Consider the following 14,281-nt stretch of genomic DNA (forward strand, 5'->3'; position numbering starts at 1 on the left):
CCTTCCACCAATTGTGCACTCAACTTTGTGGCACTTTTTAACTTCTTACGTGGTGCAGCTGTTTTCGGCTTGGTGAATATTTTAGCGCAATTGTGAGTCTTTCTGCGGTAAAGTGTGGATATGACATAACAGTTTTGCCAATAATTACCAAATGTCAATGTCATACCTTTTATTGTCGAAACGAAATTAACGATAACATGTTTATATACTGCAAATTACATGTTTGTTACGCAAATAACAATATATAAATGATTATGCAAAACAGCTCAATTTTCAGGGTTAACCAACACAGATTTCTTTATGGTCGATTTTAAGATGTGTTATTACTATTAGAGTGTTAAAATAAAAATATACGTTAAGAAATAGTCATGGATTTGGTATCCACGTTGGGTGTCGCTTGGGTCATTTTTAAACGGCTTGCTAAAAGCCCGTGAAAAAAGGCATACTAAATATACAGATATAAAGACCAAAATAGGTTTGTACAATGGTACAATCTTAACCACAAAAAAGCAAAGCAAAAATCTTACAAAATTAAGTAAACATATACACAGGGCAATCAGTGCGACAACTTTGCAATCTTTTTTACAATACATGGGATTTCGTCACTGCAAATGAACAAAATAATCATCATCACATATTTCAACTAAATTTCAGTTGGTTTTGTTTATTTGTCACGTCGTAATTCATCGTAGGGTGAATCCGATCCGTCATCAGCCCCGTGTCCGTTATCATATATATTAGTTGGACTGCCGCTGCTTGCCAATTGATCGTGGACTTCCATATGTTGAGACAGTTCTAAAGTGTCGTAACTGACTTCATCCAATTGATTGTGATCGTATTTTCGAACATGTGATTGTTCTCCATTGTCGTGAATCTTTGTTGATTGCTCCAACTTCCTGATGTGAGCATAGACATCGCTGCTTCCCGCTGCTGGTTGTGAAACGGTTTCCTGACGTGATTCTCGAATTGCGTCATAATGGTTGACGTCATCGTTTTGATGACGTGATGGCGACTGTGTTGAATAGTTGGCTAAGCTGTTTTCTTCAATTTGAGGAATGTTGTAAGTTTCTTCGGGTTCAAATCCATCCTCTGTTTGGCACATTTATTACATAATCTTTAGTCATTTTCATTGATTAAATTGAATAATTAACTTTTTATGTTTGTGAAGATAATGAAGAATCAGAAACAACTACCGTAGAAAAGTACATATTAAGTCACTTGTTTTCGATAGAAAAAAGTTATCATGTCTAGTATATAAGGAACTGTTATATGTTTCTTACCCCCTGCGTTGTTATAAATCACCGCTGCTTCATTAGACGCTTCGTTTCTCCTGCGAACGAAAACATAGGGTTACTTCCCATAAGTTTAAAAGGTAAAGATGCAAGTAACAAAGTTTTGAATTGAGAAGTCGGGCTGATTCTCGTGTGTGTGCTTAGATGGAATGACAGCATTAGGGCCCGTTTACACTGGACGCAGCGTAGCGTAGCGAAGCGAAGTTGGGCGAAGTTGAGCGAAGTTGAGCGAACGGGGTGTTTACACTGGACGTAGCGTAGCGAAGCGAAGTTCGGCGAACGTGCAACTTCTTCGGGGAAACTCTTCCACTCAAAAATATTTTGGCAAAGGAATACAAACCATTTAATGTTTATTTGTCAATAAATAACTTAAATCATATTTATTTCACTACAGTTTGAATTAATTGACATTGTGACGTCATATTACGTGTACATATGTATATGTTTACTGCAATGTAGTAAAATGTTTGAATCACCAAGATGCAAAAAGAAAAAGTTTCCGGATTTTTCTTTGCCGTATCTTGACAGGATGTCATTAAACATATGTTACCAGAACCAACTACTGTTTTATAAGGAAAATTTCTGTCCTATTCTTGATTAAATACCTGCCTTTTTATGTAAAAATGATGGTCATTTTTCATTTGCAACATGGAAACACAAGCCATTGCCACAAACAGTTTATTGAAATCAAAACTAACATCAAACCATTTGAAATACTGCATAATTTATTGTTTATTGGCACAGTAGTGTTCTGATGTTTAATTTAAAGCCACTTCACAACATCTGCCTTGAAGAAGACTTAGTTTCACCATCCTTGTTCATGAAATGACCATTCATCAAGAACTTTTACATCTAAATAACAACACTCTGGTTTAGAAGTTTATTTAAATGTTACATCTAAATTACAACACATTATAGTTTAGAAGATTAATTAGGTGTAAATTATTATAGTTTGATAGTATTCACATATTAAAACTACTTTTATCTAATAATATTTCCTACTGCACATAACATACAAAACTAGGCCACAAAATTACACCGACATTTCAGAGAATAGCATGTGGATGATGAGGCAAAAAGTATGCAAATGCCAAAATCTTAAAACATTACAAAAGTTATACTGATTAATGATACATATCAAAAATATTACTACACAATACAAACCTAAATATGGTAAATCCAATCAAGCCAGACATAGGAATCCATGGTCATCCAGGAACCAGAAATCTGAAGCTTAATTGACACAAATTAAAACCAGTTTCACCTATTTAAAAAAGTTTTGTATTGACATAACACCTGGCTTGTATAACAAATAGATGTCTTCATTTTACCTGCTACACAAAATATAAGTTTTCATGACTATATATCACACGAAACTTTTTTTGTAACTGCAGGTCTGCTCACATACAAATCTTATTTTGCTATAGTGACTATCCCTTCATAATATCACTATAATTCACATATACATATTTTTTAAATTGACTGCTATTTGTTTTATTCCACTTACTTCAAATTCAAGCAGGATGTTTATTCATTTAAAAAAAATACTAGTTTCAACCTACTAGTTTCACATTTTTTCAGACAGCCAACTGTTCATTTTTACTGACAAAGTAAAAATTGTTACCTTTAAACCTTCACCTAGCCTACTGTACAGTTTTCGGCAAAGTTTCTGGCAAAAATTTACGACTGTACAGGAACCTTCGCCCAACTTCGCTCAACTTCGCCCAACTTTTTCGCTACGCTCACAAAACCTCGGCGAATTCGCCCGAATTCGGGCGAAGGCTGCGCTCAGTGTAAACAGTTCCATTGAAATCCATTGTAGCGAAAGGTTCGCTCAACTTCGCCCAACTTCGCTTCGCTACGCTACGCTCAGTGTAAACGGGCCTTTATTCCTTATTACACACTAATATGTTACCTTCTTTTCTTACGTGACGTAACAAAGACAATGACGATGCAGATTATGACTGATATGACGCATCCGCCTATTGCTGAAGCAATGATGACTGTGTTGATCTTTGCTGGAACTGCGAAATTAGAAACAAAAACTCATGTACTCATTCGTCCATTTAGCTAGCACTTAATTTTACTTTTGTTTTGTCAACATCAGATTAATTTGTCGCCCAATCAAAAATCTTCAAATCATTTTTTTTACCTTTTGTTATAATCGTAGTAGATAAACTCTTTGTAGCACTTTTTACAGTAGTTGATGTTAATATGGTAAAAATGGATGCTTTTGTGAAATGTTGGAAACCTGTTGTTGGTGCCGTCGTAGATAGTGTTGAACTTGTTGCTATTGATTTTGTGGACGGAAGTATGGTTGTGGCTGTAAAAAGAAAATTGGGTTGTTTTTGCCCTTTTATCAATTTCAATATCAATAAAAGTAAAAAGGTATAACGAACATTAAATTATATACGACACATGAAAACATGAAACTTGTACATTACACAATATGCTTATGATAAAATGCAATTTATGGATTTACGTTTTACACCAAAAGACACAAAGAGCATTTTCCACCTGCCATATTTTTCTCACAAATGTATCTCGCATCGTGTGAAGTGCACCATACGTCATGCCATCGATATAATACGACATCAACAGGGCGATTGCAATAACCTATTGTGACGCAAATCTCAATTCCATTGTTATTTGGTTGTCCAGGATACCACATAGATATTGGTACAGAAACATCGCTTCCATCATTCCATCGAAACTTATGTGTGTTTCCGATACTTTTAGCACCGATGTAAAACGAGAACGGCTCGTCTAAAGCAGACAGTCGCATAGTTTGCAACAGAGTGTCTTCCAAATACTAATTTATTGATAAGAATTAGTATTGCCGTTTAGAGACGCATTTTCTTACGATTAATTATCATGCCTAATATGAGCTATATATTTGCTAAATGTACAAAATAAATCTTGTACAGAATTATAAATGCAAAATTTGCCGATAAAACATAACAAAACTGGACAATTGATACCTGTCAGGTTCATGAATGACTTCAAGTATTCAAAGGTTTCGTTGTTTTTGACGTTAGCTACATTAGCTTGCAATGCAGAACAATAGTTCTCTGCTTCAGCATATGAAGTGACTGGAGTCATTTCGATGGAGTATTGAAATCCATTGAAGTTATGCCAAGTTCGTCCTTCAGCAGAAACAGAGGAACACAGCATAAACAACATAACTAACAACGCCATGTTTGTTCTGCACAATTATGTAAAATATCTGAGACACAAGTGTTTCGAAGGCCGTTATGAAAAAATGAGAAAGTAACACATAGAAACGAAACATAATCAGCAGTTAATGCAATCCATGTAAGAACAGATATATCGTTAAATGTAACTTACATGTTTACGTGCTAACTACAAACTTCCTGTAAAAACAAAAATAAAACACAATCAAACTTTCCTGCGCAACAACAAGCACAAACAACCAACTGACTTGGTTCCCTAATCACAAAAACTATAATGAGGAAGTTTAGTGGAGATGACGTGCGACAGTTCCGTTACTTATCTTGAATAAAACAATACTTTTTATTTTGATCGAAGATGGGTGCAGTTTATTAAAGATATCAATTAATTTGTAATTGTCAACTCAAATGCAAGTCGTTTGCAATCTCGACTTTGGATGTCAAAATGTACTTTTGCAAAACTGCTTCAACATTTAATGACCTGACTTGTACCTTCGGCTTTCAGAATGGCCGTGACGTCAAGAATAAACTTAATTTTTTAACGTGTTGCGAGAAGTGAGTCTTTCTATTTTGTTAGTGTGGAGTCATACAATATGAATCGTTTTAAAAGATTTGGGAGGGAAAAGTTTCGCTTCCTCTTATTCAAGCATTGATCTAGCAAGTTTCACTAGATGTGGTTATTCATCTCCCATATTTAGAGCTCTTCTGGAAATTGTATTTTTATACCGAAGTTTCGACGTCACATAAACGGTATTCATCAGGGTAAATAATGAATGCAAGTAGTACAGTGCACGACCAACAAGGGAAAAAAAGAATTGAACGCAAGACAACGAAACACTACGTCACAATGCAACGAAACACTGTGCGATAACAAATGCTTAGGCCATCACGACTGTTTTGATGTTCATTGTGTTGCCCCGTTGCTGAATTTTCCTTGACTCGGGAAATAAACTTTTCATGTAGTCATGCTACCGGGCCACAACAGACGCCGCAATAAATCATTATGGTTGCCTTAAAATCAATATGGTTGTCTCGCCGCCAACCGCTATGCCGAAGTCACGCATTATTCGTCGTAAAATATCCGTCAGTTTCGGTATGTATGGAAGTGTCACAAAAAACACTGTTTTTGGATAGGCCACCTGCTTAGGGAAGCCGTGTGGGGTGTGACATTATTTTTCATTATTCGTTTTTTTTTTTCAAAAACGCATTAAACGAACTTATACTCCAATGACGTCACGTAATTTTACCTTTACTAAATTTGAAGAGCACATATGTTTTTTTACGCATATATTGTTTTATTTCCATGTAATAAATGACACGTTGTAACTTTTATTGCTAAAATAACAAAAAAACAAAAAAACAAACAAACAAATAAAGTGAAGTAATCAAGTAATCCCACAAAGCGGATATAAAGCTAGCTAGGCCTTTGACCGATAGTAAGATAAGCAGTCCTGATGGGACTGCGACTTTAAACGGCGGGAAACGAACGTTTGCAAGCCCGTTGATCTTTTGAAAAAAGACTTAATAAATTTGTCCCAGTTAACAAATATTATTTGCTTCAATCTGTTTAATAAAAATTGAAGCTCAATTCTTAATTGCAAGAATTAAAGCTTGGGTTAGATTTTGTATTTATGTACATTTGTATGCCAAATTTATTTTCACCCGAAACAATTTAATTGCTCATAAAGTGTTTAGCTCTGATTTCTTAAAACCATGAGTGCGCAACCTTTGCCACTGTGGACCAAATACCACAATTAGATCGCAGGCCGCACATTAAAACCACGAGGAGATTTACGTTGTTGCATACCAAATATATGCCTATGTTAAGTTAACAACTAAAACTTTGATTTCAGCCGCATTATTGTTATTGTTAAGAAAAATAGCACTGGACGCATAATCTGCTAATAGAGAAAAAAGCACTAGGCTCATGATAAAATACATTATAATTGGACTTGTTTGCCAGTACATTTGAAATCCAAGCGTATCTGCGGGCCGCACAACTTGTAATCAATATGAAGCGTTTGGCAAGCGGGCCGCAGGCTGCACACCCCTGACTTGGTTGCACACCCCAGAAAAGCATTTTTCACCTATCCAACAATAGAACTTAATTTGTGATTACGTACGATTGTCATGTTGATGTTTTATCAACAAGTAAAATAAACCCAACTCGTCTCATACTTTACTTATAAAATGACAGATGAGGGAATTTCAGAAACTTTAGGAATAAACACGCTCGACTTTACTAAACTTTGCGCTGTGAGAGGAACCATTTGTGGCTGTAACTACAGTAAAACTGCTTATACTTTTGAACAATACACTATTCAATTGAAGTTTGTGATGCCATGGAACAATAGCGTTGTTACATAATGCGAGGCATTAACTTTACACATACACAACAGTCACCAACTTCACTAATCAACCAGTTACTGGATAACATTAATTAACACGTATACCGATATGTCATATATTACTGTTTAAGTTGAAACGCTTAATGGAGAAACTATTTCATTTAATGTATTTTGTTTTATTTTAATGTATTTTGTGACCATTTTAAGTGTTATAAGTAATAATACAAATTCTATAATACAAACAGCTATGAAACAAAGCCAGGTATTTAATCAATTATAGGCCGTTGAACTGCTTTCAACAGCGGGAAGCAAATGCCTGCAGGCCCGCTAAGATTACAATGCAACGGTCGATATCGATTGATTAATAAACAAGAATGTTCAAAACACGGCAAGTTGTACAGAAACAAACTAACCAATAATTTGCTTGCACTTAGTTTAAACATTGTTAAACACGAGTGAAATTATTATTATGGATCAAATGTGATGTACTCAGGACGTCGCTCTTGGCTGACGCAATAGGGATTGACGTCATCAGTTTGTGACTGTGACGTGGTTGGTTGTACGGAGTTGTTGACATAGGTTGGTGGGTTGTGTGTTTCAACACTTTGTTGAATTCCATCTAATTAAAACGAACACAACTTTAAGATAAGATGTAAAGGTTAACCGAACAAACACGTATGGTGGAAATGCGCCTTCGAAACACAGATTATAACATGCATATTGAGGACTTAAATTATACAATATAGACCTTGTGGATGGGTGACGTAATAAGGACTGATGTCACCAGGTTGCTGTTGTGAAGTTGGCGGTTGAGAGAAGATAGGTCCATCATCTGTTTAACACATTTGTTACATAATCTGTAGTCATTTTTATTGATTTTAAATAATCAACATGTTTGCTTGTAAAGAATGACGAATCAGAAACAATTACGTTAGAAAGTATACATATTAAGTCACTTGTTTCGAAAGTTATTATGTCTAGTATATAAGGAACTATGGTATGTTTCCTACCCCCTGCGTTGTTATAAATCACTGCTGCTTCATTCGACGCTTTGTTTCTCCTACAGAAATAAACATAAGGTTACTTTCTACAAAATTAAAAGATAAAGATGCAAGTAACAAAGTTTTGATTTAACAGAAATGAGAAATCGGGCTGATTACCGTTTGTGTGCTGGGATGCTTAAACATTTTTATTCAGGTCAACGAATAATGGCAGCATTACTTTCTATTGCACGCAAATACGTTACCTTCTTTTCTTGCGTGACGTAACAAAGATAATGACGATGCAGATTATGACTAATATGACGCATCCGCATATTGCTGAAGCGATGATGACTGTATTCGCCTTTTCTGGAGCTGCAAAAACACACACAAAAAAACAATAATCAACCGTATACGCGGTGCCTCAAGAAATACCATATCTTTTATTCTTACCTGGTGTTGTGTGTTCTGTAGACGGAATTTTGGCAGCGAAATTTGCAGTGGATGATGTTGATAAAACTGAAGTAGTTGTAGCTGTCAAAATTTTAGAACTTATTTTCTTGCTAGACTTAGAGAAAGTAATTTGTTTGCGGTGATTTCGAAAAATTACAAATCAATGGTCATAACGCTTTGGGCCCTAGAGAAAAACAAGATAATCGCAAATCAGTAGCAATATTCATAATTCTAAAGCAACAAATAAATGAAATCCTGTTTTTTATTTTAAAATTTAATTTTTTTGCCTCTTCATTGCTTATGGGCCTTGGTGTTGCGCATCGGCTTCAACCTCTCTCGTGAGGCCTGTCAACGCTGTCCGAGTTATTTGTAACACGTCATTAGATTGCATTCATCAACATTTTCAACACCATTATGTGTTTTACTTAATCCCCTGCATCATTTTTTTACCAAAGGTAATACTTGTAACTCCTATTTCAAATTTTAACCCCCCAATATTACTTTTTTCTCACCTGTAATGATTTTCTCACAAATGTATCTCGCGCTGTGTCTTGTACATGGTACGTCATACCATCGATATGATGTTAATTTTACGGGATATTTATGAAAACCCATTGTTATGCAATTATCATTCCCTCGGAGATTATTAGGTTGTCTAATATCCCAAACACTCGTTGGAACAGAAACACCGCTTCCATCATTCCACTGAAACTTGGTTGTGTTTCCGACTCTTCTTGCACCGATGTAAAACGAGTAAGGGTGATCTATAAGAGCCAAGACCAGCTTAGTTTAGTATTTGTTAAAATAATTTATGCAAACACTTTACATAACGAGAAATAATCAGCTAGCAACAGCAATGTATAACTTCAAATACAAAAAAGTAACGTCTCTATTTTGGTAAAATATAAAAAGTGCTAATCTTTACCACTTGAGTGTAAAAATATCACATTGTGGCCATTGCAATTTGTTTGACGTCGTTATCAGTGATTGACGTTGACAAATAAAAACATTAGAAGTATTGTTTAACTTACAAAAACTTAATCCAAACTAATTTATTTCACTTTTGTGGGCTCGTCCAACCATATGAAAACACACCTAAACATACCTGTCAGATTCAAATATAACTTTAATAACTTAAAAAATCCTATAGTTTTGACGTTAGCTACATTAGCTTGAAACACGGTACAATTCCCCTCTGCTTCAGTATATGAATTGACTGGAGTAATTTCGATAGAATATTGAGATCCATTGAAGTTATGCCAAGTTCTTCCTTCAGTGGAAACAAATAAACACAATATACCCAACAAAACTAACAACGCCATGTTTGTTCTGCAAAATCACGTAAAACTTTACAGAAATATTTAAGCCAGAATCAAGGCTAATTAAGTTGTCAACAGTTTTGTAAAAGTGCCACGTCCATGAAAAACTGAGAATGTAACACATTGCCAAGAAACACAATCAGCAGTTAATGCAAATCATGTACTAATACATGTTTCGCTGAAATAGATTCTTTATTGAAATACAAATTTTATTCTTAAAAGCTCTACGAAAGTTGACCCGTAAATATAACTTACATGTTTTCATGCTAACTAGAATCAACTTGCAAAAACACAATTAAACTTTCCTGCAGAACAACAAGCACTGACGACCAACTGATTTGATTCCCTAAGCACAGAAACTATAATACGGAAGTTTTATAGAGATGACGTACGGCACTTTCGTTCTTTGTCATAAATAAATCAATGAGACAATACTTTCATTGATTAAATATAGTTACAGTTTATTTATCATGCTAAGTATCTATTGAAGACCTAATGTCACCAATTAATTTGCGGTGGTTTACCTAAATGCACAAATATGTTTACAATCCTACATTTGGATGTCAAAATGCGCTTTTATAAAATTGCATGGACACTTAATCACGTGACTTGTGCCTTTGGTCTGTAGAATTATCATGACGTCAAGAATATACCGAACTATCACAAACCTGTTGCAAGAAGTGAATCTATATATTTTGTTAGTGTGCAGTGTAGACACTTTTAATTTAGTTGTGTGGAGTCACTTTGAATCGTTTTGAAAGATTCGGGAGAGAAAACTTTCGCTTCCTCTTGTCCAAGCATTGATCGAGCAAGTTTCACTAGATGTGGTTATTCATCTCACATTTTTAGAGCTCTTCTGGCAATAGTATTTTTATACCGATGTTTCGATGTCTTATACAGGTTATTCATCAGGGTAAATAATGAATGCGATTAGTACAGTGCACGATAAACAAAGGAGAAAAATAATTATATGAAAGGCAACAAAACACTACGTCACACTGACTGGGTATCTGTTGCACGTTGAAAGCATCACGTATGTTTTGATGTTCATACTAACACAACATTCACAACAAAATTAACACAGCCATTTTTATTCTACAAATCTATGATAAATAGCAAACGTATAACGCACAAATCACAATCCCTACCGAAAGATAGTTGAATTTGATTTTTCAGAGTAATGTCGTTAAAGTTCTGGACTAAGTTAGTGAAAATCCAAGCCTGTGTTAAAAGTGAAAAGTGTACAATTGTTAAGCGTTCGCACTGTCAGTACACAGTTTCGGAAATCGTCGTTAATTAAATCTCTCAAATGTAATAACTCAAGAAACAACGCTCCTGCTGTATTCTCAAAATATATTTGACAGCACTCTACATACAACCGACCGATTATTTAAGCTGTAACTTTTGTCGAGGGGTGCCTATAGGCTAAAATAACTCGCTAACTTATTGAACGAACCAATCCAAAAGTTTTTGGGTTGAGATTTATTTAGAATTTGAATACTTGTAAGGTCGAGCAGTTTGTAACATTAATTTGAACCTGGCTTAAGTCCTGTGAAGCGCTGAACATTTGTATGTCGTTATAGCACTCTGCTGTTTGGTTTGTGTGTTTGAAAAACCTTTCTTTATTTGCTGAAATACATTTGTAACATCTATGCATATTAAATTTATGATTGCCAAAGATTCGCACATTTAATAAAAATTGGAAAAAATTGAAATTAGGTTGTTCGCTTGCAATGTGTGTTACGCAAATGATGTAAATAAACACGACAAATAACAGCCTAAATTTGAAAGTGGTTCATATTTTGTTATGAACGATCTTAACGTAATAATTTCGTAACGTAATTTACGTGTCAAAATAAAATATGCATTAAGAAGCCGTTGTAAATAGAGATGTTAACGAAGGATCAGTGTATGTCGCTGGGGTCACGATAAAATGTCTTGTTAAATATAAAATCAAATGGTCTGTTGCCAGAGAGACATAGGCATTTACTAGAAAAAAGAAGTACTAAGTTACGAGTTACGAAAAATATAACATTGCGTGCAAATCAGATACTACGAAATCGCATGTTAAAAGACGTTGATCTAAAAACAAAATACCATTCACCCAGAGATGCTGATGGGACAAATGCGCTTTACTACATAACCGAATATAAAACGGATAAGGGTTCCGAGTGTTAATAACATTTGTGGCTATTTGTGTGACCAAATTCTTGTTGCATAATTCAAATGTTTCTTTGAGCGATATACCGTGTTATGTCATAAAATAACGTGTCATGGTCCAAGTCGTTGTACAAACATAACAGACAAAAAATTGATGAGGTTTCGTGCTTTGTGGATTTGTAACCAAAAAACGCAATTACTTTTAGGATTTAAAAAACAGTAGTATTTATACAGGAATGAAATTTTGACAAAAAAATAGACACTCACAACACAACGAAAAGATAATACGATCAAGATATATCGGACTTAAACATAACTGGCAAAAATGGATTCACACGTTGAAATCGAATCTCGGAATGTTTGTTTATCACGCCGTAGTTCATCGTTGATCTGTTTGATCATAGATGTTAATTGCTGCTGCTTGCAAATTGATCGTGGACTTTCACATGTTGAGATAGTTGCAAAGTGTCGTAACTGACTTCATCCAATTGATTGTGATCGTATTTTCGAACATGTGATTGTTGTCCATTGTCGTAAACCTTTGTTGATTGTTTCGACTTTCTGACCTGAGCATAGACATCGCTGCTTTCCGCTGCTGGTTGCGCAACTTTATCAACAAACATTTTTTCCTGACGTTCCTGGATTACGTCATAATCGTTGACGTCATCTATTTGATGACAAAATGGTTTAGCGAAAGAGATTTTTTAAATTTATGGAATGTGGCTTTATTAGGTTGAAATTTATCAGCTGGTTAAGGAAACAAATTTTAAAATAGGTTATACAGGCGTTAATGGTCAACAGCAGTGCAGAATAGCGTTAATGGGTAATCCAGTTTCTGAATGGTAGTTTGACCCCCGTGAATACGAACTTTGTCTGGCCTTTGATGATTTGTCGCCATCGAGTAAATGTTTTTGTGACGCAGTAGGTTGTACGGAGTTGCTGACAAAGATCTGTGGATTGTTGCTTGTTTCTGTGATTTGACGATTTTCCACTATTTAAAAAAAATTCAAAATTGTTGATTGACATCAGTTAGGTTAAAGTGCGAAAATTTACGTTGCATCTCGTTTTAACTAAAATCGAAATACTTACTCGTATCGATGGAGGCACTCCCATTTGTAGATCTTACTGAATGTTCGTTCCTACAAAAAATGGAAATGTTGACATTAGGAGCAGTATTAGCTCTATATTTGTGTTTTGTCAACAAAGTGCTGTAAACCAAAAGTATAATTACACTTGTGTTTGCTTCATTTAAATATATTTTGATTTTTGCTTTTCTCAACTTAGCGCTACATTTCGTTCCATTTACCAGCTCGAATTCTTTTTATTCTTGCAGACTAATTTAAACATTGTTAGCGTACTTCTTAACCGAAATATGCAGATGCAAAAACAATCTGTTACCTTCTTTTACGTTTCAGCAACGTCACAGTTGCTATGGCGACGCACATTATGACGACAGCGATTGTCCCACATACAGAGATGATGGCTTTGTCAACCGTTGTTGCAACTAATAAACCCAATTTTTTTTATAATGGCGTAAATGCAAGCCAAACAGCTTGTTACCTTGTCTTGTGTGGTTGGTTGATATAATTGTGGTGGCGGTTGGTTCTATGAATGGTGTTGTGGTGTTTACGATTGCTTCTGTGGATGATAGTGTGGTTGCAGTGGTTTGTTTGGTAGGTGGCATTATGGTTGTAGTACGTTGTTTGGTAGATGGCAACATAGTGGTAGTGTTTAACTTGGTTAAATGTATTGCTGTGGTCAAATTCGTTTTGGTAGTGGCTGTAACAAAATCCAATTTTTTCTTTGATATTTCAAATTGAAAACAAACATTATTCAGCTTGCAATATTTGCGTGACAAAATGTCTTAGGCTTCTTTAATGGTAGGCATGTTCATGTTTACGATCACTGAGACAAACAGATTCAGTAAGTGATAATGAAGACGCAGAAACTTTAGAATCAAAATCAAAAGTTAAAAATCGGGATATATACATTTCGCCTATACCGGCATTATCTGTTTAGAATACTTCAAAATAGTGTTTTACTTTTTTTTACCTTTTAGCTTTTACGTCTGTTCTCCTGCATTTAACCTTGGTTGTTTGCAGTTTTTGGATACTGACGATGCCTGCATAGGCGAAACGTCTCTCTCAATTTTTAACAACTCCTTGTTAGCTGATTTTGAGTCAGAAGCATTTGCTTCATGATTATTAGTACCAGAAAAGGATAACCTTACATACAAAGGTGCTGATATAGCTGATATACAAATGATTAGGATTTTTTACCAATAGTTTGTTTATGAAATAAATGAGATTTTCTTACCTGAAATAGGCTTCTGGCAGATATATCCTGCACTGGATGATGTACATCTCGAGTCAAACCATTTGAAACGCTTAAACTCCCCATCTCTTTCATAAAATATTAATACACAATCTTCTTGTCCACGATGGTTATTTGGTTGCCCATAACCCCACACGTTTGCCGGAACTGAAACATCGCTTCCATCATTCCATTGAAACTTATTAGTGTTTCCGATTCTTGTTG

General features: G+C 35.1%; 2 protein-coding genes across 2 annotated transcripts; both read right to left on the minus strand.

Annotated features, from left to right (window-relative positions):
• Positions 1-628: 628 nt before the first annotated feature.
• LOC145225076 (uncharacterized) lies at positions 629-9,586 on the minus strand. Its single transcript, XM_080091716.1, has 5 exons — positions 9,370-9,586; positions 8,766-9,028; positions 8,078-8,175; positions 7,842-7,891; positions 629-1,089 (listed from the first exon to the last, which is right to left on the minus strand). Exons 1-5 carry the CDS (start codon positions 9,584-9,586, stop codon positions 665-667), a joined length of 1,053 nt encoding a protein of 350 aa, XP_079947842.1. The 3' UTR covers positions 629-664.
• Positions 9,587-11,514: 1,928 nt separating this feature from the next.
• On the minus strand, positions 11,515-13,427 carry LOC145223746 (uncharacterized). The gene is made up of 5 exons (XM_080090138.1): positions 13,304-13,427; positions 13,142-13,247; positions 12,833-12,882; positions 12,612-12,734; positions 11,515-12,410 (listed from the first exon to the last, which is right to left on the minus strand). Exons 1-5 carry the CDS (start codon positions 13,425-13,427, stop codon positions 12,151-12,153), a joined length of 663 nt encoding a protein of 220 aa, XP_079946264.1. The 3' UTR covers positions 11,515-12,150.
• Between the last annotated feature and the right edge of the window lie 854 nt (positions 13,428-14,281).

The sequence above is a fragment of the Phallusia mammillata genome, chromosome 4, assembly GCF_965637545.1.
Source record: "Phallusia mammillata chromosome 4, kaPhaMamm4.hap1.1, whole genome shotgun sequence".
Classification (NCBI taxonomy): Eukaryota; Metazoa; Chordata; class Ascidiacea; order Phlebobranchia; family Ascidiidae; genus Phallusia; species Phallusia mammillata.